A 26,944-nucleotide genomic window follows, 5' to 3' on the forward strand; every position below is an offset into this window, starting at 1 on the left:
TGGGCATGTCTTGGAAGTCATGTGGCTGGGTGGGCGTGGCTAGCTGGTCATCTGACCGGGTGGCCATGGCTATGTGTATAGGGACTACTCAGAGGGCTGAAAAAAGTCATTTCTGACAGGTCCTCGCACTTTTGACTGGTCCTCACACTTATGACCATCCTCACATTTATGCCCATGCAGCATTCTTAACAACCATGTCACTCATTTCACAACTGCTTCTCTTCACCATGGTGACAAGATAGGGCAAAAACGTAAAATGTGAGGACAGTCGTAAGTTCGAGGACTGGTCAAAAGTGCGAGGACCAGTCAAAAATAACTTTTTCAGCCCTCTGAGTAGTCCATATGCACAAAAGGATACAGCAACAGAGAGGGATGAAGGAAGGAGAAGAGAGATGGAAGAAGGAAGGAGAGAGAGGGAAGGAAGAGAAGGGAGGAAGGAAGGGAAGGGAAATTAGAGTAGGAGTGAGGGTAAGAGAGGGAGGAAGAGAGGAGGAGAAAGAGAAAGGAAGTAGGAAGGAGAAAAAGTGGGGGAAGAGAAAGTAAGAAAGAAAGAAAAGAGATGGTAGGTTTGAGGAGAAAGATTGCTGTACAATAAAAAAGATGAAAGGGAAGAAAGCCAACCCCAAACAAATATAAAGGTATTAAGATAAAGAATGAATTGTTAAACTTTAAAGAATAAAAGAGAACAAATATGAATAAATAGCAATAATTAGAAACACACATACAAATATACAATGTATTTTCTTTGAACAGAGTATTTGGCCGGTTCACAAATTTAAACAGTGTTTAGTCATTTCAATTAAATTTACAATTTCTATATTTCCTTTTTGCCATATTTATTCCTCATCTATTTTTTAAAAAACCAATATTACCCTTCATCCTCATCTCTAATCTTAATCAAATTCAATTTTTCCCTTCTATTTTATACCCCTTCCCATGTCATCTATTTTTATATCCATCCTTACATTGGTTAATTATGTAATATTACAGATGTTTAATACAAATTCAACATTTTAATATAAATCAATTAGTTATATAACTATCTTTTTGTATATTAATCAATATGAATATGAATATTCCAATTATTTCCATGCAGTCCAATTTCTTACAAATCAATTAATTATATTTACCAATAATAATAAACCAAATAACTTCCCCCATATATTCCTCCAAGCTACAACTTAACCATTTCTGTTTTCAACACAATATACAATTAATAGTATCTCAATTATTACAATTCCCTAGTTAAATAGAGCTTTTTTTCTTTTGTGTTTTAAAATCTTGAACTCTCCTCTTTTGCCCTAAATTTCCCATTGCTTGCACCTACCTTTTTTGGTGAGGAAAAAGAAAAAGAAATCTCTCTCTGCCTCATTTTGTCAGGTTGCAGAAGCTGCAATCTGTAAAGAATCTGCTTTACTTTCAGTTTCGTTTTTCAGCATAGCTAGGGGGAAAAAAAATCTGTTCCAGCACTCTTTGCAGCTAGCAACAGAGCCCGGCTGAGAGCAAATCAGCTGAGTGTCGGGAGGCTGATCTAATCAACTTGTTCTAATTAACATATGCTGAAGCTGAAAGGGGCTGTTTTTTCTATTTTTGCAGCCACCGCTCTATTCATTTGTTTTAACACTGATCAGCTGTCGGGCAGCCCTTTGAAGCCCCAAGGCAAGAGTTTAAACAGTTTTTTTCCCTCTAGCCATCAACTGGGACTCAGATTGGGAGTGGGCGGGGTAAGCGAATGGCGACCGGGCCGGGAACCGGTTCGGGGGCGTGGCCAGCTAATTTTATTACCGGTTCTCTGAACTATTAAAAATTTTTACTACCAGTTCTTGCGAACCAATGTGAACCGGGAGCAACCCACCACTGCATCCAGGTATAGGAGATATGATAGCTTGACAGAGATTTTTGATGTTTGATAGCCATGGTCTGACTAATTCAGTACTATTGCACTGATTCCTCTTCAACAACAGACAGTAGTGGTGATAGTGAGTCTTCTTGAAAGATTCTTCTTTTCATACTAACCTCTCCTGGTCTATAACCATTGATTAGCAATTGTGTCTTCCTTTGTGCCATTGATCTTTGCACAAGGCTTCTGATGTTTCCTCTGACTTCTGTTATTTTTAGGCCCATGATTGTCAAATTATATTATTACTATTATTATTATTATTACTATTATTATTATTATTATTATTATTATTATTATTATTATTATTATTTTATTTCTATACCGCCCTTCTCCCGAAGGACTCAGGGCAGTATACAGCCTATTAAAAGCACAAAGACAAACAACAATTAAAATAATTTAAAATTATTAAATAATTTTGGCTCAATATTAAACCCCCCCAAAATTTAAAACATCCAATTTAAAATCATTACACTGATAACCCGGCCTGGCGGAACAGCAGGGTCTTAAGGGCACAGTGAAATACCCTGAGGTCAGAGATCTTACGCATTTCCGGGGGCAGTTCATTCCACAGGGCTGGGGCTCCCACAGAGAAGGCCCTCCCCCTGGGTGTCGCCAGCCAACATAACTTGGCCGATGGCACCCTGAGGAGACCCTCTCTGTGGGAGCGAATTGGCTGGTGGGAGGCTACTGGTGGCAGAAGTCGGTCTCGAAGGTACCTGGGTCCTATGCTATGAGTGCTTTAAAGGTGGTAACCAACATAATTGATAATGATAATTAATTATAATTATCTAACCTAATCATTATCAACTGATTTCAGGTAGTCAAATGCTTTCTTGTAATCCAATGATGCTACATTCAAGTTGGTCTTTCTTCTCTTGCAGTTTTCCAAAATCATCTTGTCAATTAGGAGCTGATATTTTGTTCCTTTGATGTTTGGGCAATTTCCTTTCTGCTCAGGTGGAAAGAGCTTGTTTACAACTAGATGCTATTGGACTGTATCACCAGTTAGCTGAAAATTGTTAATAAGCAGGTAATTGGTCTGTAGCTGCCCAGTGTTGCCTCTTTTGTTTGATCTTTCATTATCAGTTAAATTTTGCCAGATATTAACCAATTCCAGTGTCATCTCTTTGCAATGTGTTGTTAAACTACTTGGCAATATTTTCACTGTCTACTTTTCTTTTCTGTTCATTATTTTTCTTTATTTCATGTCATGATTATAATCTGAAAGTAATTTTGTAATATGGTATGTGTATTTATGTGTTTATGTGTGAGTGAGTGAATGAAAGAACGATCCACTTGGAGTTTCAAATCTATTAGGTGCACTACTGAAATATATTAATTTCTCCCTTTCCTCATCCAATGTTAGTTAGAAAATATCCATTTGGGATATATATCATATCTAGCTGGTTAGTGAAGAGTGAATACCCAACACTGGAAACTCATCTTGAGACTGGACTGTTCTTCTACAATCAGCAATGACTAGTAGAGTAAAATCCACAGGGATTCCGGTAACCTTTACTGTTCTTCTATCTGTCCCACCATGTGAATTATTTCTGATACTATTGTTTGTTTTGTGCTAGTTGGAATCTCCAATCCACTGCAAGTCTTCATCTTTGGAGCAGATGGCTGAGGAGGAAGATGACTTTGATCTCTATGGGGATTATGATAGCTTTCCTCAATATAGCAGCAGTGAGGAAAGTAGCAGCACTTCATATCTAGACGATTCTAGTGAAAATGAAGTAGCAGATCATGAGGTTGGGGAAGTGCCTCTATCCTCTTCACCGATCCAGACCCCCAGCATCCACTTGCCAGATGATAATGGGTCTGAGCCAGGTACCACAATTCTCTTCTGTGCCTATGGAAGGGCTCGTCTCATGGGACTTGAAGCGGCTCTCTTGTTGAATGCAGATGAGAACTTATCATAGAGAATGAGTTAAAAATATTTTTGCATTAAGGGGAAAAAGAGGAAAGAGTCCCACATTCCTATAAAAATGATTTTACCAAGGCTGATGCATTTCAGAAATGAATTCTTTTCCCAAAAGAACAAACACAGAAAAAAAGCAGTTTGTTAAAAATGTTTTAAAACAGACAAAAAACTAATATTACTAAAAATGGCTATTTTGCTTATGTATATTTTATTTCAATAGTGAGTATCCGATATATGTATATATATCCTGGAAATCAACAGTGAACCAAATATATTTATTAAAAACCATTTTTTATCTGTTCAGCTTAATTACCACAAACAAGAATGCAAGAGGCACAAAATCAAGTATCTGTAAGGAACGTGAACATTCCTAAAACATATTGCATGAATTTATTTCCAATGTACGTAGATAGAGTGAAAAGGCTTCTACAAAGTCAAAATGAGGCACAAAAAATGTTTTACCTTCTAAAATGTCTGTAAACTGATCATCTACTATACTGTACAAAACTAAATGAGATTGAGAACAGCTATTGTAATTTATAGTGGAAAAGAATTTGGAGGGCAACGTTCTTAAAGGGAAAGATCCATTCTAAATGTAAACAAAAGTAGACACTGAAAGTTTCCATTAAGTATGAAACTATTCAGAAACAAACACTTTTTAAATAATAAAAAATTCTCATTTTCACCTGATTGGTGTTCTGTGAGTCCCTTGGGAGTTGGGCGGCATAGAAATGTGATAAATGTGAATGTGATATGACCTACACAAACAAATTTGAGATGCAGTGTTTCTTACTCAAAAGTGTTTCTTTAAAGGGGCTCTTATTCTTTCTTATATTGCCTAAGTCAGGGGACCCTAACCCACAGGCCTTGGCCCATTACCAGGCTGTGGCCTATTTGGAACAGGGCTGCGTGAGTGGCTGGCTGGCACACACACACATGTGCATAGCTCAATTTGCACATGTGGCGGGCCAGTTCCTCTCTTCTCACTCCCACCAGACAGCCAAGCTGTAAAGGTTGGTGACCACTGGCCTAAGAATTTTCTAATTCCAATCCTAAGAACTCTTAATAGTTGTCCCTATATATATATTAGGATAGAGATCCTGTATGGCATATACAATATGAATGCTAGTAGAAGTAGTGAACATTTGCAGGTGTTATCTCTGTGTCAGGCCTGGAAGATCCTGTCAGGCCTGGAAGCCATCTTTGCATTGGATCTTCACGCCTGCCACATTTAGTGCTGTGGGAAACTGGGAGGGGGGATTATATGGAGCAGGGGAGATATATAGTCATAATAACATTATTTTCTTTGAGAGTCAAGGACATCTTGCCCTGCACCTGTAGGGGTGTAACTGGGAGGCATCTCCAGTTGGGATGGTGCATTGATTGGGCCATGTGATGGACATGTGGGTGCTGGACAGGGACATGGGTGGGGAAAATCTGGAAGCTTCCAGATTCAGGTTTTCCCAGATGTGCCAATATGACATCTCTAATAAAATTGAACTTTGAGGAACTTCTAGCCTTGGAGACTTCTTTCAATGGGGGTGTTACTTGGAACCCTGACACTCTGTCCATTTGCAGGATTGGTGATAAAAGTCATTTTATGTATATATTTACAGTAAATCCAATGGCCACAGTCAAGCCATAGCTGTTTCAAACAGTTAATGAATCAGGATATTGAAACAGTTTAATAAAAATTATAAGATAGATATTAGATAGATATATCCATAAATATTATATGTCATTCTATATACTAATATTTGTAGTCCTTAAAGTGTCCTTGAAATAATAATTCATTTCCAAAATGTTCAGTTTCAGGAACAGCTCCAATAAAATTATTTTACTTGTACTTGGGATACCTTACTCTTTCCTTTGCCATTATTTTCTGCTTAGGAAAATACCTTCTGTGCCAAAAGAGGAAGGAGGGGTAGCGATAAGAGAATATGGCTGCCTAGTTTTCCATTGCGCTGCTTAGTCAATTCATGTGTGGGATTTCCTCGCTTGCTTGTCAGGGACTGAGCATAATATTTCTTTAAATTTGCATAGGCCACGCCTCCTCTGCCTCCTAGATCCTCAGTTGTTTTCGCTCAGTCTTCTTGTAGGGACCTTATTCAAACTGCTCTGGCAGTTAGTTACATAGGTGTTTAGAGAGGCTTTATTATTATTTTGTGAGTTTATTTCTTTTGTTATTTTATTTGTGGGAGCTGAAGTTTCTGGCCGAAATAGCAGCCGGAGCTGCTTAACACTGCTCGTGGAGGGTGAGTGGCTTTGGGGCTCCAGATCACCACCTCCACCCCTCAATTTAGCAGCAGGAGGAGTTTTATCCCGGCTGGGATACTCCGAACGGCGTGGAGCCGTAGAATTAGCCGCCAGCGAGCTCGCTGGTCACCCGGTAAGCCGGATTAACCGCAGCCACCATTTTGAGCTCCCTTTAGGGTAGGGCAGCTCCAGAGTCACTGCTCGGGGCTCCGAGACAAACTCTGAGGTGATTTCTGCTAGCTAGTGCTCGAAGAGCAATTAGCTCTAGCGCATTGAAAGCCTTGGGACCTTGCCACGCTGAAGATTGAAGTTTGGTTAAAGAGGCTGGCCGCGGAGAAGCGCAACAAGCCTGAGGACTGATTCACGCCATTTTGATGCCAGGTTTGGAGGTCTCAGCAGCGTGAGGAGATTGGTAACATCTCTACCGTTAATTATTGACTGCGCAGAGAGGCTGTGATCGGAGGGCTTAACCCACGCCAGAATTTGAAGGCTGCTGGAGTGGCTTGATTGGAAGGAGGTTTATTTAAGTGTTTTCCAGCAGAGCAGACAGAGTGTTGGGGGAGCTTTCGCGCCATTTTGTATCCTTCTCAGAGGGAGCTAGCAGTTGATTTAGGCGCCAATTCTGCTCTTTCTTCAGAGACACAAGTGACTCTTATAATGGCTGACCCAGAGTTCTCCTCAGACATCGAATAGCCTCAGACTCCCCCCAGAGCAAAAAAACCCTCTAAGTCCAGGTCTAAGAGCTCTTCCTCTATTTCCAATAGGAGAGAACCTGACCAAGGGGCTCCTAGGTCTACCATGGAGGACAGAGATGCCCAGAGACGGCATAATGCCCTGGAGAGGCAGTTTGAACGGGCCAAGAAGCAGGTCCAGCCAATTACTGCGCCATCTTCTTCTCAGGAGAAGGGGAAGTTGTATTTCAGCCTGTGGCTGTCAGGGCTCCTTCTGTTTCAGCTTTAGAGCTTCAGGGGTGTCAGGAGAAAGATTCTGGACCTGTCCTGGAGACCCTGAGGGGGTCACAAGCAGTACAGCCAGGGGCCAGATTGGCACCAGAGGCCACATTCACCCCGACCGCAGGGGGCTCTGCGCGGGGGAGGGGCAGGGACAAAGCCAGTCCTTTGATTTTCAGACTTTACTGACAAATGCATTAGCCCAGGCTTTGGCCTCAGGACTTAATCCGCAAGGTTCTAAGCCACCCAACTTGGCAGGTTCTCAGTCTCATGTCTCCATACAATCTAGGCATCAACCTTTACTTGTCGCCCAACAAGAATTGGTCAGTATGGAGGATTCATGGCAGGCAGAAGGGGACCCAGGGGACCAGGAATTTTCGGAGGATGAGGGAGCGCTGCCAGATAAACCGGCCTTTGCAACTCTTTTTTGCCCATCTGTTTTCAAGACATTGTTACGCAAGGCAAAATTAGCAACTAACATGGGGTCAGTAGCGATCTCCGGGGATCAGGTAGAGGGGTCGCAGGTGCCTCAGAACGAATTCTTTGCTGTTCCCGCCCCTGACCAGGAGTTTATTCCATACCCGGAATTATTTTCCGAGGTCATTAAGAGGCAGTGGGATCACCCTGGGGCCTTTTCTGCTCCCACGGGACATGACAAGAGGACTTATTGTGTAGACCCAGTATTAGACAGGTTGTTAGCTATTCCCACGGTGGACCCACCTGTGGTGAGTTTGACTTCCTCTACTGTTTTGTCTAATGATGCTGCGGAAGTGTTAAAGACGGAGGATAGACGGGTGGAGGTTTTGTTTAGAAAGACACACCAAGCAGCTGCTTGGGCGGTGAAGGCAGCAACTTCTGCCTTTTTTTAGTAGGGCTAATTTAATCTGACTGAGGCAGTTGTGTGACCGTCTTCCTCCAGATGATTTACATATCCAGCAGGATATCAATAAAATGGTGGCTGCGGCCGAGTACTTGGCAGATGCTTCCCTAGATGCTGCAAAATTTGTGGCAAGGGTGATAGCTTCTAACATAACATCTAGGAGGCTCCTCTGGTTACGCCCTTGGCGAGCAGATTTAAAATCAAAATGGAAATTGGCCTCTGCTCCCTATAAGGGAACGAATCTGTTTGGGGCAGCATTGGAGACTATTCTTGTAGAGGGGAAGGATAAACAGAAGGTTCTTCCGGTATTCTATTGGAGACCAGAACGCAGGTTTACCCTGTACCCGCAGAGACAGCCCTTTCACCAGGACTCAGGACCCAGTGGGTCCTACTTCACTAGGCCTTACCCCCAGGGGTTTGACAGGAATGCAGATAGGCAGTCCTTTCGGGACAGAGGTAGATATCACCCTGTCTCAAGGTGACCCTATAGAGGAGCAGGATCCTGACCCGTTAGGCGAGGCAAGTGACTCGCAATCCCTTCTTCCCATTGGTGGACACCTCAGTCATTTTATCCATCAATGGGAAACAACTACGTCCGAAGATTGGATACTTCGAACGGTGAGGCTAAGCCTCACTTTAGAATTCAGGACAACACCTCCCGACCGCTTCCTTTCCTGTCCAATTGCAGGACAGTCAGAAAAAAATCAGCAACTGTCCAAGGAAATACAACATTTGTTAGAAATAGGAGCAATCGAACCAGTTCCAGCAGGACAGGAAGGGACGGGGGTATATTCGATTCTATTTCTGGTCACCAAGTCATTGGGGGGGCTGGAGGGCATCTTGAACCTAAAGTTCATCAACAAATACATTCTGTACAAGAGGTTCAAGATGCAATCTCTCCGGACAATATTGGCCTGTGTGAGACAGGGAGATGTAATGACATCTCTAGATTTGCAGGAAGCATATCTACATGTGCCCACACATCTGCAGCACCGCAGGTTTCTGAGATTTGCCTTTGCTGGTAAGCATTATCAATATCGGGCCATGCTGTTCGACCTGTCATCGGCCCCATGTACTTTCACAAAGTTGCTGGCAGCAGTGGCGGCTACGATTCGTCTCGTCCTGATTCGACTGTTGTGTTACCTGGACGATATATTGCTCCTGTCTCCCTCACATCAGCAGGCCTTACGAGATCTACAGACTGTAGGCCGCATTCTCACTCTTCACGGTTTCTCCATCAACCAGAAGAAGAGTCACCTGCAGCCCACGACGTGTATTACTCACCTTGGGGCTTTGATCGACTCCATACAAGGCCAGGTCTTTCTGTCGCCCAAAAGGCAACAGGACATCAGGGCTCTGGTGGACCATGTTTTAGCCAAGAGGCAGGTAACATTGCACACCTTATCGCAACTGCTCAGCAAATTTATTTCCTGTATTGCAATAGTGCCCTGGGCGCGCAGACACGCCCGCCAGCTACAGTGGTTCCTGCTACCAGCACAGAGAGCTGGCCACAGTGCATCAAATGCCAAGGTGAGATTACCAGACAAGGTATGTGCTTCCCTCTGATGGTGGGCGTCAGGGGCCATCCAGAAGGGGTGCCTTTTCCAGGAGCCCAGTCAGTTAGTGGTAACATCAGACGCGAGCCTGACTGGCTGGGGTGCTCATCTGGGGGACCAGGTGGTCCAGGGACATTGGTCCCAGGTGAAGGCCAAGTTCAGTATCAATTGGCTGGAGCTGAGGGCTGTCCATCTCGCCCTCCGTCATTTCCAGAACATTCTATTACATCAACATGTTCTGGTCTTAATGGACAATGTGGCCACAAAGGCCCATATAAATCGAGAGGGGGGCACTCCTGGTCCCTAATGAAGGAGACGGACAATCTGTTGAGCTGGGCAGAGAACCACTTACAATCTGTTCAAGCAGAGCATATTTAAGAGGCCTCAAACGTTCGGGCTGACTGGTTGAGCCGGACACAGCTGGACCCATCAGAGTGGATGCTCCCTCCGGACCTGTTCCAGGAACTGGTGAGGAGGTTCGGCCAGCCATCTGTCGACCTGTTTGCCTGACTGGACCACGCACAGCTCCTGAAATTCATCTCCCGATTTCCGAGCCCAGGGGCAATGGACTACAACGCTCTGTGTTGCCTGTGGTAACAGGGCTTGCTATATGCTTTCCCTCCAATCCCCCTCCTTCTGAGGGTAACTCGGAGACTGGTGACCGAGAGGGAGGAGATTTGACTAATCGCTCCTCATTGGCCGAGACATCCATGGTTTGCCGACCTGGTGGGCCTGTCCGTGTCACAGCCCTGGCGAATTCCTCAGGACAGGATCTCTCTCAGCCAGGGGGCCATATTACACCCAGACCCCCAGTGGCTGCAATTAACCGTGTGGCATTTGAGAGGATCCTCCTGAGGAAAGACAATTTGTCAGGGAAGGTGATTCACACCATCCAGGCTGCCAGGCGGCTTTCCACCACAAGAATCTATGAGGCATTTTGTTTTTGGTGTTCGCATAACCATGTGGACCCTACTTCAGCTTCTGTGTCTGACGTTTTAAATTTTTTGCAGGAGGGCCTAGACAAGGGACTGGCTCCAGCAACCCTGAGGCAGCAGGTGGCAGGCTTGTCGACTGTCTTGCCCGGGACGGTTCCCACTCTTTGACTCAAGACCCAAGGATTCGGGGGTTTCTTCGGGGGGCCACTAATATCAGGCCTCCAGCAGTCCACAGGTTTCCCACATGGGATTTATCATTAGTCATGCAGGCCCTTATGGCTTCCCCATTCGAACCTCTGGTGTCAGTTAGTCTTAGGCTTCTATCACTTAAAGTGGCATTTCTCCTGGCAGTTACATCGGCCAGGAGAGTTTCTGAACTGGCTGCCTTGTCGGTCAGGAAGGATTTGTGTATTTTCAGGCCCAATACGGTTGTTCTTAGGCTAGACCCTTTGTTCATGCCAAAAGTGAATTCCAGCTTCCATTGTGCCCAGGAGATAGTATTACCGGACTTTTGTCCCTCCCCCAGGCATCAGTTAGAGGTCCAATGGCACATGCTGGATGTTAGGAGAGGGCTCTTGTGATATATAGCTAGAATGGCCTCCTTTCGTAAAACAGAGGCTCTCTTAGTGTCTTTTAATCCTGCCTCAATGGGACAGAAGGTTTCTTCTAGAACCGTTGCACGCTGGATTAAGGCTTGCATATCATTGGCTTATAGTTCCAAAGGCAGACCAGTCCCAGGTAGGGTGTGGGCTCACTCTACGAGAAAAGTGCGGCTACCTCATCAGCCTGGGCTACACAGGCATCGGTCCTGGACATTTGCAGAGCTGCTACATGGACAACGTTGACTCAGTTCGTCAGACATTATAAATTAGACAGTTATGCATCAGCTGAAGCGTCCTTTGGGCATAGAGTCTTGCAGCGAGTCCATTCGGATGCAGCCATGGGGTGGAGTCAGCCTCCCACCCCATAAAGTGTGTTGCTTGGGTATATCCCACATATGAATTGACTAAGCAGCGCAACATCCTTTTTCGTTGCACTGCGTCTCAATTCATCCCGCACTTCCGGCTGACTGAGCTTGGGGCCAGGGAGTGTTCTTCTATTTCTTCTTCATAGGTCACATTGGTGGACGAAGCCTTCGCGAAACAACTGAGGATCTAGGAGGCAGAGGAGGCGTGGCCTATGCAAATTTAAAGAAATATTACGCTCAATCCCTAACAAGCAAGCGAGGAAATCCCACACATGAATTGAGACACAGCGCAACGAAAAAGGACGTTCAGGTAAGCCAATGTCCATTCTATTGTATTCATTCTTGATTAAATTAATTTCCTGCCATTGAATCTTACTGTATTTCTGTTTTCTCAGCTGTCTGTGAGATGTGTGGTATTGTGGGCACAAAAGATGCCTTCTTCTCCAAGACCAAACGTTTCTGCAGCGTCTCCTGCTCCAGGAGTTACTCCTCAAATTCCAAGAAGGCTAGCATTCTGGCAAGGCTGCAGGTGATCAATATCCTCTTAATAGGACTGTTTGTTAAATTAGATACTGCTAAATATAAGGAAAATATTGGAAAGTGCTTTTTTCTGCAAACACTAACTTTATTTGGATCGTTTATTTGGATAGTTTAATGCCACCAATTTGGGGGGCACTAAAGGAGATTCAATAAATTCATGGAGGATAAGGCTACCAATGGTTACTAGTTGTAATAGCTATTTATAACTTCTGAAACATCGACAATATTTCTCTGTGAGAAATTCCACAGGAGTGTATGAGTGGAAACCATTATGATCATGTCCTATTGGCCTCTGATTGGCCACTAAGAGGACAAAATGCTAGGGCTGGATCTGAAACAAAATAACTATTATTCTAAGCAGTGTTCTCCTTCAAATGCCAGCAAATGCACAATAAAAGGCCACACTTGATTCTTATAAATAACTGAGAGTATATATCATATGGAACTTGTTTTTGTTGTTGTTGTTGTTGTTCATGCTTTGATTGAGAAATTTACTCTACAAAATCTGCTTTCTGTGATCTGAGTAGCATTAGGGAAACTAGGAGTAATCTCTATACCAATTTGACTAAACAGATATAGGGCCATAACAGAATTTCCATAATCAATCCATATTTGTTTGTTTCATTCATACTCATGTTAAAAATAATATATATGCAGTCCCATTTGTTTTATTTTAAAATTAGAATAGAGAAAGGATGTAATGTATACATTTCACTTACATTAGGAATATTTGAAAGAGATGATAAAGTTAGTAGGAAAAGAATGAATCCATAATTTATAAGAGGACAGTTTTAATTTCATTGTATAATCCAAGAATTGAAATACAGACATGAGAATAAAGCATTTTCCCTTGCTAGAAGGACGATATAAAAACATCATTATTAATAATTTTTCTACTGTTATTGATACAGTTCTTTTCTGTGTAATGTTCATACATGAGTTGTTTAAGAGGATTCAACTTTTTTTTCTCTTGCCATCCTTTCTGAACTCATGACTAGGAAAAATAAGTACTGTTCTTCCTGACTCTTGTAAATGTAATAAGACCTGTATTGTATACATTTTATTGCCTAAGAGCTCCCGGGAGCTTTACATGATTTGCAGTTATTGTAATATTAACTTTTCATGGCCAGATATGACATTACCAGATCTATCAAAGTCTTAACTCATATGAATTCCACCTCTCTTGTTCATCTTATCAAATTCTTCTAGTAAAATGACTTATAACTATAGAAACCTATAACAAGACTGAATCCACATATTGGCCTAAACCATTGTTTGCAAACCCTGTTTTATTAAATGAATATAACAAGTGACTTTATGTAACACACTAAGCCAAAACCAAACATAGTGTTCATGATGAGATATTTACAACATAGCAAAGAATTACTCTTTAAGAAATGGCTCTTTTGATTTGATATCTTTACTGGATAAAGTCCCATGGAAGAGCTGGAAATCTACATGTTCTTTTTTATGTTTGTGTGTGTCTTGTTTTGATACATTTTCACAGGGTAAACCACCAACAAAAAAAGCTAAAGTCCTGCACAAGGCAGCCTGGTCTGCTAAAATTGGAGCATTTCTCCACATTCAGGGGACAGGGCAACTGGCAGATGGAACATCAACTGGTCAAGATGGTAAGTGAGATCAGCAGTTGGAGGAACTAAAGTTGTAATTACTATGAAATAAAGCATTCATCAGAGTTCTTGCAAAATACTCATGAATAAGGAGTATGGGCTAACTAAAGAAGAAGCATGGATATGTCATCAAAATTAAATGCAATATGAAATGAATGACTGGATAGAAGGATCACCAGCTCCTTTTTGTTTTTAGTGTTTTTGTATTTCAAACTGAATATAGTTAACAAACTTTCTAATGTGTTGGCCTCTACCTTCTCTCCTCCTCTCAGCCTATATCCGATTTCAGTATTTCAAGATAAGTTTATATAGGGAACACATTCGTTTTACAGGATTGGACTTAAAAAACTTTGAATTACATTGCAGGTTTGGTTGACATTTATTTCAGCATTATTGATCTTCCCCTGCATGAGAGAGATTACCTTAGTTTACTGATCTCATGTTTGTATGTTCTTTGAGAGCGGAGCACAAATGGATGCATAGTATATTGTAGATTTGCTGTGTAGGTCTATTTTTGGAGCAATGAAGTTGGAGTAGAGAACACTTGTGAATCTCTTCTAATAGTTTGCTTATATATGTGTGATTGCTTAATGAGAGAAACAGACCCAGCAGTTTTCCTTTTTAAAATCTTTTTAAACATTTGAAAATAGTTAGGATTGGAGTTAGTTTATGTAATGTGACAGCCTGCTTACTTTTATGGAGCATAAAGCTGTGTCTATGAACTTTATTGACAAACCTGTTTATTTATCTGTTGCGCTGCATCTGTTTTCTATCCTTAGGTTTCTATACTTAGAGGACTTTATATCTCTTATTTTGCATTCCTAGCTCTCATTGTAGGCTTTGACTGGGGAGCATATCTTCAGGACCATGAATACAAGGCTGCACCTGTTAGCAGTTTCAAACATGTGAGTACTCTCTGTTTTTTCAACAAGTGTGTTACAATGTGGGAAGTTATGGGAGATAGTACATTCCTTTAGAGCAAGGGTGTCAAACTCGCAATGACACGTTGTCACCTGATGTATCACAACTTTTCCCCCTTTGCTAAACCAGAGGTGGGCGTGGCCAGCGTGTCACGCATCTGGCCCGCAGGCCGCAAGTTTGACACCCCTGCTCTAGAGCAAGGATGGGAAAATGAAGGTGTATTTGGCAATCAGTGATATCCAGGTAGGTGTAGCTATGGGACATGGGGAAAAATGGATACATGACATGAGATGACATTAATTGTGCATGCACAAACATACATACAAACACAATTGAACATATATACATACAGCCAATATTTTTTTCTCTTCCCTGCTTTACCCTCAGTTATCTTGCTTCCATTCTTCTTGCAGGTTCCCCTTTATGATCAATGGGAAGATGTGATAAAAGGACTGAAGGTTGAAGTATTGAACAGCGATGCTGTGCTTCCCAGTCGTGTGTATTGGATTGCTTCTGTTGTTAAGATTGCAGGTAGATTCTTTGAGGAGGAGCATAGAAAAGACTATGAATTTTCTTTAATTTTTTAAAATGTGTACTACTTCTGTCTGAAAAGTTGATATAAACAAGATAAAATGTTAAACTAGTTACCCAGAAGTGGTGCCTTGCCTTCATTAGATATATTCAAGTGGAAGTTGGAAACAAAACGTGTTGCAAATTCTTTGTTTTAGCTTCCTACACTTGACAGGTAATTAGACATCATAGCCTAAATGGCTTTCTTCAGTTGTATGTTTTCCTGACACTAACCAACACATTTAATGATATCTGCCTGATCATCAGGTTAGACAAATCAACATTCCAGAGTTGATTATAAGATGGGCAGCTATATAAAATAAATAAATAAGTAAATAACCCACTTATACTTCTACCACAAACACAGTCTTTCATTCATTCATTCATTCATTCATTCATTCATTCATTCATTCATTCATTCTCACAGCTTTGTTTAAAAATAGATCCTTTCCAAAGAATATTTCCCTTTTTCTTGGAATGCTAACTTGCTAAATGAAAATGTAGCAGTAGCTTTTCTAAAACTGGGATGCTGCCATCAGAAGCTCAGTCTTCCATCAATGACTTTTCTGTGTGTGCTGTCTTGGTTTCAAGATGGGAGTCAGAAATCTGTGCATCCACAATTTTTATCCAGTCATACTAGATCTGGTCTAAGCATTAGCTTAGCCTCTACCTTCATATCCCTATCCCCTCCCCCCCACAAAAAAATTCAGGACTTCTAAGAAATTCCCAATTAACCTGTGATGATCTTGACAAAGAAACAATTCACATAATTTTGAGGCAACCCCTCAGCCAGAACCTTTGTACATTCTCTGGTATGTATTATGTATCTACCTTACACCATTCTTTGTAAATCTTCAACCAAGGAGTATATTTTGAACCATCAAAATGGTTCATTAAAAATTTGTTTGATTAACTTGCCCATGTTTCCAACCTCAGGCTTTTAGCAGGAGATAGTTAACTAAGAACTGAAAAACAGTACTGAACTGTCATCTCATTATCTGTACCTATTAGAATTTCAGATTGAATAGTGAAGTTAGCACTGGTGATTGGATGCAAGAAAACTGTAAAAATTGTCAGGCATCATTTCATGAAACTGTTTCAAAAGACAAACTTCATTATATATAGAATTGTTTCCATAACTAGTGGGAGCTCTGTGATCTAATGTATGTACAACTGAATGAATGGAGGTGATCTATAGGAACTACTACAGGAACTACAGGAACTACTGGTGGAACTGTTAAGACAAATTATCATTGTTTAAGACTTAATGATAGCTAGATTGATAGGACAATATCTATAGGCCCCAAAATGCCCTCAGCAAAGTACTCTCAAAACTTTACCTTCCACCTTACTTCTGACAGGATGTAATTGTAACAATTCTGCAATTGTATTTGCTCTTTTAAATTATATTTTATTTTGGTCCATTATTGCCACTAATTAAATGTTCCTAAGGCAGCAGCTGACTATTTTATCAGGGAAACAAATTATACTTAAAATCTGCTTTGTGGCTTGACATTTCAATGGATCTCTAGCCTATCTGAAGAAGGAAGTAGAGGGAGATCAAAGTAATGAAGACATGAAAGAACTACAGTTATTCTGCTTTACTGTTTCTAGGAGCGAAAAAATAAATAATTTTATTATTTTGGGGGCAGGGGAAAAGAAAGGAAAAGAGGTTTAAAAAATCCTTGGTTCTGCTATCATTGATGAATGAGGAACATTTTGGGACAGGGAGATAAATATATATATATAAAGGCATTCCTACACATATGTATGGAAAGATTTTCATATGATAGAATAGATTTGGGAAAATATTAATATAGATAGTACTTGACTTACAACCACAGTTGAGCCCAAAATTTCTGTTGCTAAGCGAGACACTTGTTAAGTGAATTTTGCCCCATTGTATGACCTTTCTTGCCACAGGTATTAAGTGGATCATTACAATTGTTAAGTTAGTGACATGGTTGTTAAGTGAATCTGGCTTCCCCATTGACTTTGTTTGTCAGAAGATCACAAAAGGTATTGCATGATCCCAGGACACTGCAATCATCATAAATATAAACCTTTGCCAAGCATCCTAATTTTGATCATATGACCATGGGCCTGCTGCAGCGCTTGTAAGTGCATCACTTATGACTGTCTTTCGCATATATATATATATATACATATATATATATATGTATATGAAATCTTAATCTGTTCACCGCCCTGAATTCTTCGGGAGAAGTGCGGTATAGAAATTCAATAAATAAATAAATAAATAAATAAATAAATAAATAAATAAATAAATAAATAAATAAATACTAGCCATGAAAGCCTACATCAGTATTTTATTCCTAGTAATTCCTCAGAATCCCAGATATGCCCAGGAATCCCTAAAGACAATAATCTGTATTTTTAGGGATGGGGATTGATCTGTTCCTGTCTTCAAAACTTCAATTTTGGCAGGTTACAAGGCACTGCTGCGTTATGAAGGCTTTGAAAATGATTCCAGTCATGACTTCTGGGTCAACTTAGGTACTATGGAAGTGCATCCAGTTGGTTGGTGTGCCATTAACAGCAAAATTCTGGTGCCACCCCAGAGTAAGTATCTTAAGTCTTGGTCAGTTATAGAACTTTACAACTCACAATTTCCTTTTCTTCTCATCTAAGAAAGATACTTTATATGTATTTATGCTAGTGATTATACTGCTGTGGAAGTATAAATTAGGCAAATCGAAAGCATCACTGTAGAATATTTAAGTTGCATGTTATCTGGAAAATTTAAGGGAAAGACAAGAAATGGGTATGGAGGCTGTGTAGATAGCATAGAAATTTTCTTGGCCAGTACACTTACTGAAATCTGTTCAATGCCATTTTTTCATCCACATTTTTTGCAATACTTCTTTCATAGCTATTGTTTTAACTAACAATTTCTATTTTTACAATATTGTTCCATTTTTATTTTTAGAGTCATTTAAGGGTGCTTTTTTAATATGTTGAACAACAATTGTGCCTGGATATTACAGGAGTTGTAATTCAGCACATCTGGAAAGCAGTGACTTTAAGAAGATTGATTTATATGGTGATTTGATCATCAGACAATATAGTAATACTGCTAACATTTGTCTTGATACTTTAATCCAGGGGTGTCAAACTCACATCGTCACATTGTCATCACATGACGTATCGTGACTTTCCCCCCCCCTTCGGTAAAACGGGGGTGGGCTTGGCCAGCACATGATACATCCGGCCTGTGGGCCATGAGTTTGACACCCCTGCTTTAATCGCTCATATGATTTGTGAATATTGTACCAAATAAATATAAAATTTTTGGAGCACCTCCTTGCATTAGATCAGACTTGGTCTGCTTTTCTGCTTAACTAGCACAATGGGGGAAAAGTGACAGTATATAATACTTTGCAATACAGTATATACAGTAGTGGCCAAAATTGTGGAAACCTTTTGGGAAAAGTGTGTTTTCTAAAACTAGCTAATAACACCACTATTTTTGGAGTAGTACCATAAAATTATATATCAATGGAAAGATAATTTAATCAAGAATGTAATGCAATAACTTTTATGAAGGATTTGCTATTAGAATAGCAGTTACAGGATAAAGAAGAAAAGTGTAACATAGAAAAAGCAAGATATACAAAAATTATCACCATAGAAAAAACGAAATATACAAAAATTATCACGTCAGTTAAAGTTGGGTAACCTTTAGCATGAATTACGGCCTTACAATGTCTTCCCATGGAGTGAACCAAGTCTTTTAGTTCTACAGCTGTTATAATGTGAAACCAAGATTGAATGATTGCTTCTATTAACTGGGTTTTATTGCTGGGTCGCTTCTGACTCCAAGTTTCTTTAGTTAGCTCCATAGATTTTCAATTGGGTTAAGGTCTGGGCTATTCCCAGGCCATTCCAGCAATGGAATATGATTATCTTGAAACTCCAAAAAAAGTGGTGTTATTAGCCAACAAACCTCAAAAATACACTTTTCCCAAAACATTTCCACAATTTTGGCCATTACTGTATGAAGATTGTACTTCACTGAAACAGCTACCTATTTAGAGAGATAATACCATTGTTGGAAAATTGAGTACATACTGTATTCACTGCAGCAAGATGTTGATCCTTAATCATTATTTAGACCCTCTGTTCAAAGGTCTCTGTACTGATTCCAGAAAAATGTTCAGCAGGGCAAATATAACCAAAAAGAATCTAACTAGAAGGAGTTTGATTCAGTTCTGTATACTTCCACAGATACAAAAGGCATATTACACTGACTTTCTTAAATCTTTCTATACAGCTATCCATTCAAAGTTTACAAACTGGAGAGGGTACCTTATGAAAAAATTGGTGGGGGCTCGGACAATCCCAGTTGATTTCCATTTAAAGGTGAGGATGGGAACTCTAGCAAAATTATTCAGACTAATCTAGTTTTCCAGTAGCTCATTCAAATCAGGTATAAGTGGCAAGTAAATTAATTCCCAGAGTTAATGCTGCATAGAATACTTGGAGAGGGGATTGATAACCAACATAATGGTGAAAGAAGATCATTCTAAGTTAGTATTTATTTTAACACTGTTTAGAAATAGCATATCGTAATGAAAAAATTTATGAATACCTCTAGTAGTTCTAGTAGTAGAATACATCTAGTAGTTAAAACATGTCCTTTATCTCTGAAGTTCATGCACTCTCTGAATATAGATAATCCTTGATTTATAACTATTCGTTCATGAACTGTTGAAATTATGAAATTATCTGTTGAATTATGACCAAAAAATGAACTTATGGACCGGACCCAGAGTTATAGCAGTTATAGTGCAACACAGTGACATGACTAAAATTTGAAGGCTTGGCAGCTCACCTCAAAAAAACCAAGAAATCACATAGTGATTCTTCCAAACTGATTTCTTTATTGTTCTACACCTGTAGACAGAATCTTGCCTAACTGAAGCAGACTATTACTTACATGAAACAGATATTGAGAGGGGCTGTCTTCATTCTCTTTCTCTCACACAAGATATTTGAACTGAGGAGTCTTTTACTCCTCTGGAATGCACCCCTCCCTCTTGTGAATCCAGCCCACTGCATTCCATCACACTGCTTGCACTTATGACCTTAGGAGTGCTGCAACTGCCCCCACCTGCCTATTTCCCCCCATTTTTGGCCATTCTGCATCCTGCTTTACAGGGTGGCAAGCCTCAACAAGTGGCAGCATTTGCTCAAGCTCCAGCCTTCAAACAAGGACACTTATTCTAATAAAACATATTTAAAATCAAACAGTATGGGTAAATTTATTTTAAAAAGACAATTCAGTTTCCATATTTTTCACATCAGTGTAAAAGATGATGCATTAAGTTGTACTATTTGTACAGTGAAAGTTAATGATCAAAAAAAAAGGATAAAAGTTAGTTTTTGAAAAAATAAACCTAAAGACCCAATTTCTGAAATAAAGGATTATCCTTTGTAATAAAGGATATATGGTCACTATAACAAAACCTCTATTTGTCATTTTGCTATCCTTGTGAAAGTATATTTTATCTCCCCAAAAAGGTATTTCTTTGTAATCAATATGAAGTAATGAAATGCTGAATTTAAGGAAGAATTTTTGTGTGTTTAAGTTTCTCAATGAAAATAAGATATTGATCATTTTAAGGACTTACTGCTCAAAAAGTTTCATTTCAATATAGTATAGCTATCCATTAAATCAATGTATGCGTTCTAATGATATTAAATAATGTTATTATTCATTAAGAAGAGATAGGAGATAAACAATTTTTCTTTTTCTTTGTGTTATTTCTCTTAGGGATTAAGATAACTATACTTTCACAGCTCTATTACTAGTTGAGAAATTCTAGAATAAAATCAAGCAGAATCAGTCTTAAAGCTGGGGGGGGGAACAGTAAATCCTGCCCCTGCCTATGAAGGATTTTTAAAAACTTTAATTAAGTCATTATTATCCCATCATCTCAATTCAGTGCAGAGATGGCGAAACCAGCTTGCAATAAACCACTTAAGGAGCTCATGATCGTTGTTGCAGCACTTCCTGATTTGCAGATTACTAAAGAACCCAATACATAACATAACAATAAGACTGCTACCCAATTGTGTTTACTTTTTCAGATTACACTGTGATCTGATCCTGAATGTGACTATTATAGGCATGAAGGGGAAACTTTAATTCCATTTTCATTCCCATTATTTAATAACATTTTCTTTTCTTCTGCTATTTTTTTTAAATAATTACAGCTGAAAAAGAATGGCTAACCCATAGGGCGAAGGGAAAGATTTAAGTTTTCTACTTTTCTCATACAGTGGTTCTATTCCAAATCGCTTCCCTGTGTGTTTGAAGAAATATAAGATGGAGGGATAGCTTCACAATATGTACTTTTTGTAAATGATTAGATTAGATCTTGGTTTTAGGATATAGTAATGTGCCCGTGTTTCTGTTTTGCAGAGTTGTGGGGCTTTAACTCCTTTAATGGAAATTAATTTTGAAAACTCTGATTTTGGCTCTGGAGTTGTGGGGTTTCCCAAAGAAAACAATTTATCATTCACCTTCATGTGCACTTTCTGGTTTACTTAGATGACTGAGAGCATGAAGTATCCTTTCCGCCAAGGCATGAGGGTAGAAGTAGTGAACAAGGCCTGCATATCCCAAACACGAATGGCCATTGTGGATACTGTAATTGGTGGCCGGCTGAGGCTTCTCTATGAGGATGGAGACAGTGATGATGATTTCTGGTGCCATATGTGGAGCCCTCTAATCCATCCTGTAGGCTGGTCCAGAAGGGTTGGCCATAGCATGAAAAAAACAGGTGAGTTTTCATATTGGATGCAAACAGCAATCACTCAGGATTTTCAGGGATTGAGGCCAGACATTTATATTTACCCATTGGATAGCAGTGGCAGTCCCTTCTTAATATTTGTGAGTACACCAGGCAATTCGTATCTACTTTGGTTCACTGGATATTATCCTAAAACAATAGTTTTCAACCTTTTCAGATAGACAGACAGATGAACTACCAAAGTACTCTCACAGATCAGCAATAGTTAGGAGAAATTGCATTAGAATACATTCAATCTAATTTTCTCTCTTTCTTTTTTTATAAATGTTATTTTGTTAGGTAATGTAGATTTAATAGCTGTAAGCTGATGTAAGGTTGTAAGCAGAAACAACGGAAAGCTGATGCAATGAGAATGATTCAGCTATTGGAATCGCTGGTTTAAGACTCTGGGGGGCCCCACACAAGACTGGTACCATTTTAAGAGGTGTCTATATATAGGTGACCATTAAAGGGCGTATCTCTCTCTCATCGTTTATCTCATTGCTCTCCTTGTGTCTGTAGCTGCATGATAAGGCATCTACCACGTATAAATCAGAGGTGGGTTTCAGCAGGTTCTGACCAGTTTTGGAGAACAGGTAGCGGAAATTTTGAGTAGTTCGGAGAACCGGTAGTAAAAATTCTGACTCACCCCGCCCCCATCTATTCTCTGCCTCCCAAGTCCCAGCTGATTGGGAGGAAAGGGGGATTTTGCAGTAACCTTCCCCTGGATTGGGGTGGGAATGGAGATTTTACACGCCTACCAAGCCATGCCCACCAACCCACACCCACAGAACCAGTAGTAAAAAAATTTGAAACCCACCACTGGTATAAGTATGTATATATTTAGTTTTATATAATCCACTATTAATTATCTAAAAGACTCTAAAAGTGATGTGTGATGTGTTTTTGCTCCTGGGTTTATCTCATAATACTAGTCATTCTGCAAAACTCTGACAGATTATGGGCCCAGTCCACAGTGAAGGCCAGAGCGGCTAGTGACTAGTGAGCCTAGAGGAAAGAGAATCCCAGTGTGAGCTTGCACCAGAGTAAGTGGTTTAAATCGTGGTTAGCAGGCAGCATGGCCTCCATCGGTGTAATGGGAGGAGGTTTCCTGGTAGTCTCGGCTGAATGAGATTAATTACCTTTCCTGGAATGTGAAGATGGAGATGTACCTGCGGAGGGAGGAGTTGTGGACGATTGTTACTAATCCACCAGCAGTCCTGGATGATGGGGATCAGAGAAAAAACCAAAAGGCATTAGTCAGCATAATCCTTGCCTCGGAAGAAAGTCAGCTAATACACATGAGGGATCTCCAGTCTGTGAAAGAGTGCTGGGAGGCGTTGTGCAGCGTATATGTGAGAGAGACTGCAGGCAGTAAAGTGTTGCTGACTAGGAGGCTATATAAGGCACAGCTGAAGCGGGGAGAGTGTGTGTCCACAATTTACAGAACATGAGAGGGACATTCCTCGAGTTGGAAGAAAGGGGAATGAAATATACGGAGGCATACAAGGTGTATGTGGTACTTTGTTCCTTGGACAGTTCATGGGACATTCTTGTGAACAGTCTTAAATCCATGCAAGAACAGGACTTAACGATGGCGTACTTGACTAGTTGGTTGTTGGAGGAGGAACAGAAACAGCTGGAGAGGAGACCAGGAAAGGGAGGAGAGAGCATTCAGCACAAACCAGCATCTGCAACAGTCCAGGATGCCGGCAGAGCAGCTGAAAGAGTTAACTTTGCGATGAGATGCTACAAGTGTGGTTCTACTGAACATCTCTAGAGACGCTGTCCTGAGAAGAGGAACAAAGGGGCAGCGAGACAAGGGAGCAGAATTAATCAGCTAACGTGGAGCAATTCTCCAGCGTCGTTTTCCCTGGCAGCGTCAACAACTGAACACAACAGGAATATGTGGTTGTTGGACAGTGGGGCAAGCCAACATATTGTTAATGATCCACATGTGTTTTCTGGTTTGAAACCAGCAAGGAAAACGTGGGTTAGTCTGGCCGATGGACAGAAAGCTGCTGTAAAAGGGGAGAGTAAAGTGTATGTACCAGAAATAGATGCTACATTGTACAACATGTTATATGTACCTGCTTTAGAGCATAATTTATTAAGTATATCCATGTTAGACAGGCAGGAAATAATATTTGCTGAGGGACTATATACAATTAAGAATGAACAGGTATGTGCACAAGGTGTTAAAAAGGATGGTCTGTATGTTCCTGGAATGCAAGAACATAATTGTGCACTAGTTCTTAAAAATGTTTCTACACATGACAACTGTATACACCTGTTACATAGAAAATTAGGGAATGTAAGTTTTAACGTGTTGAGGAAAATGCCGGACATAGCTGAGGGGCTGAACTTAAAGAAATGTAATGCATATTTGGATTGTTCTGTATGTAAAGACTCAAAAGCTAAACTGTATCCTGTAAGTAAGAAAAGTGCTAGAACTACAAACAGGGTATTACAATTAGTTTATGTTGATCTGGTTGGTCCTATGACACCAGGGGTGAAATGCTCCCAGTTCAGACCGGATCGCCCTATCTGGTAGCGATGGCGACGGGTGGTTCAGAGAACCAGTAGCAAAAATCCCTGCGCCCCCCCCCATGCCCAGCTGAGCTGCACGATCATCAGAGGCTTTTTTTTTAAACTTTTAAAAGCATTTTTTCTACAACCTCTTCCAACGAAAAAATGCTTTTAAAAGTAAAAAAAAAAAAGCCTCTAATGATTGCATGGCTCAGCTGGGATTGTCAGAGCCTTTTCAAAGCATTTTTGTCTGCAACCTCTTGGCCGAAGAGGTGGTAAAAAAATGATTTGAAAAGTCTCTGATGATCCCAGCTGAGTTGCCTGATCGGCAGAGAGGTATTTTTTTAAAAAGCCTCTCTGACGATCCCAGCTGAGTTGCCTGATTGGCAGAGGCTTTTCAAAGCATTAGAAAAAATGCTTTAAAAAGTTTTTTTTTAAAAAAGTTGGCCATGCCCACCCCAGTCACATTAACACCCCCCCTCAAGCCATGCCCACAGAACCGGTAGTAACAAATTTTACATTTCACCCCTGTATGACACCCTCTTTAGGAGGTGCAAGATATACATTAGTCATAGTTGACGATTACAATAGATACTGATATTGTTATTTACTGAAAAATAAGACTGAGGTATTGCAACAGTTCAGGGAAGGAGTAGCATTCGTAGAACGACAGCATGGATATAATGTATGTCAGCTTCAAACAGACAAGGGGACAGAGTTTATGTCTGAGAACTTTCAAAGGTGGTTAAGCTGTCTAGGCATAAGGCATAGAAAAACAAACCCATATTCACGTTCTGAAGGTGTGGTTGAGAGAAGAAATGGTGTGCTTCAGACAATGAAAGATGCTTTGCTTGCTGATGCAGGCATAAGTAAGACATTCTGGGGAGAAGCCATAACAGCGAATTATATCGTTAATAGGTTATGGAGCGAGGCAGTACAAGAAACACCATATTTCCTGATACATGGTAGGAAACCAACTTTAGGTCATGTAAGAACATTCAGTAGTCTGGATGCATATTCCAAAAGCTATTAGGAGAAAAGGTCAGACAAAGGCCAGAAAGCTTCGATTCGAGCCAGGAATGAAGGGGTACAGATTCACAGATAGTACTAAATGAGTTGTAATCTCAAGGTCTGCTAGTTTTGCAGAGCAGAACTGGAACACGATACATGCTAATCATGAGATGTTCATGCCAATACAGAGTCTATCGGAAGCTGAGACCGAATCAGATAAAGATTTAGAAGAGGATAGAATTATGATAAAATGTGAAAGTACAGATGACATAGATATAGAAGAGGAGAGGCCTGAAACAGTAACACAGGAACACGTAATTCCAAGGAGATCAGAGAGGAGTAACAAAGGTGTAGCTCCTGAACGGTTCACGGCAAGTGAGGTCAGAGCATACAGTGTTAAATATCAACCTCAAAGTTACCATGAAATTGTCGAAGCGTGAATTAGCCTCGTTCTCCCCATGGGGAAATTGTAATTAAATAGAGGTGAATGGATCTTGTTTTCCATGCTGTATACTTTCAAAGAAAGAAAACCCGAAGTATATATTCTAATAAGGATTTTATTATAAAAACAAACAAAACTAGATAACTACATCTTTACCGGCAGCTCATCTCAGAGACGAACAAAAGAAGTATAAATCAGGAAGTTAGAAAAGAAAGAATGTAGACATGCGCAGTAGTCCAATGTCTCACAAGACCAGACTTATCTCTATTGCTATAGATAAGTTCTCTGGCAGACTACCGTACCGCTCAGAATGGACGCTCAGCTGGCAAACACATAACACAGTGACAGAAATGTTGTTATTGAAAGGTGTATAACAATGGTGACAGGAGATCGCATTAGGAGTAGAAGTAAATATGTATTCATTAAATATTGTAATGTTAGAGAAGCTGTGAAGGAGAAACCGATCAAATTACAGCATTGTTCCAGTGATTGTAACTTAGCTGATATGTTATCTAAACTTGTATCTGTAGAAAAATATAAGAACTATGTTAAAGAGTTCGGATTATCAGCTGTACAACTTTAAATGGGAGGAGTGTCAGGTAATGTAGATTTAATAGCTGTAAGCTGATGTAAGGTTGTAAGCGGACGCAACTGAAAGCTGATGCAATGAGAATGATTCAGCAATTGGAATTGCCGGTTTAAGACTCTGGTGGGGCCCACACAAGACCGGTACTGTTTTAAGAGGTGTCTATATATAGGTGACCATTAGAGGGCGTATCTCTCTGTCATTGTGTATCTCATTGCTCTCCTTGTGTCTGTAGCTGTATGACAAGGTATCTACCACTATAAGTATGTATATATTTAGTTGTATATAAACCACTGTTAATTATCTAAAAGGCTCTGTGTGCTGTGTTTTTGCTCCTGGGTTTATCTCATAATACTAATCACTCTGCAAAACTCTGACATATTTCTTATTGTAAATACATTAAATTTATATTATACGCAACTAAGATATATATACATATATCGCATTACTTTGGAAATTAGAAATAATTTGAGATTGCTAATGTCCCATTGTACTGTACTATTTTTCCTTTTTAAAGATTATGAA

At 40.2% G+C, this 26,944-nt stretch overlaps 1 protein-coding gene across 3 annotated transcripts in view; it reads left to right on the forward strand.

Annotated features, from left to right (window-relative positions):
- The window catches only part of L3MBTL2 (L3MBTL histone methyl-lysine binding protein 2), a 52,301-nt gene that overhangs the window by 7,917 nt on the left and 17,440 nt on the right, over positions 1–26,944 (forward strand). For 2 of the 3 annotated variants that reach the window (XM_034403370.2, XM_060694584.2), the window contains 9 exons: positions 2,782–2,930; positions 3,481–3,733; positions 11,767–11,900; positions 13,419–13,542; positions 14,368–14,447; positions 14,877–14,994; positions 17,482–17,616; positions 19,328–19,416; positions 21,611–21,842. In XM_034403370.2, the coding sequence (XP_034259261.1) occupies positions 3,523–3,733; positions 11,767–11,900; positions 13,419–13,542; positions 14,368–14,447; positions 14,877–14,994; positions 17,482–17,616; positions 19,328–19,416; positions 21,611–21,842 (1,123 nt within the window). In that variant the 5' untranslated portion in view covers positions 2,782–2,930; positions 3,481–3,522. The remainder of the gene's footprint in view (positions 1–2,781; positions 2,931–3,480; positions 3,734–11,766; positions 11,901–13,418; positions 13,543–14,367; positions 14,448–14,876; positions 14,995–17,481; positions 17,617–19,327; positions 19,417–21,610; positions 21,843–26,944) is intronic. The other variant, XM_034403369.2, reaches the window with a different exon arrangement.

The sequence above is a fragment of the Pantherophis guttatus genome, chromosome 7, assembly GCF_059756535.1.
Source record: "Pantherophis guttatus breed Tessera chromosome 7, ASM5975653v1, whole genome shotgun sequence".
Lineage (NCBI taxonomy): Eukaryota > Metazoa > Chordata > Lepidosauria > Squamata > Colubridae > Pantherophis > Pantherophis guttatus.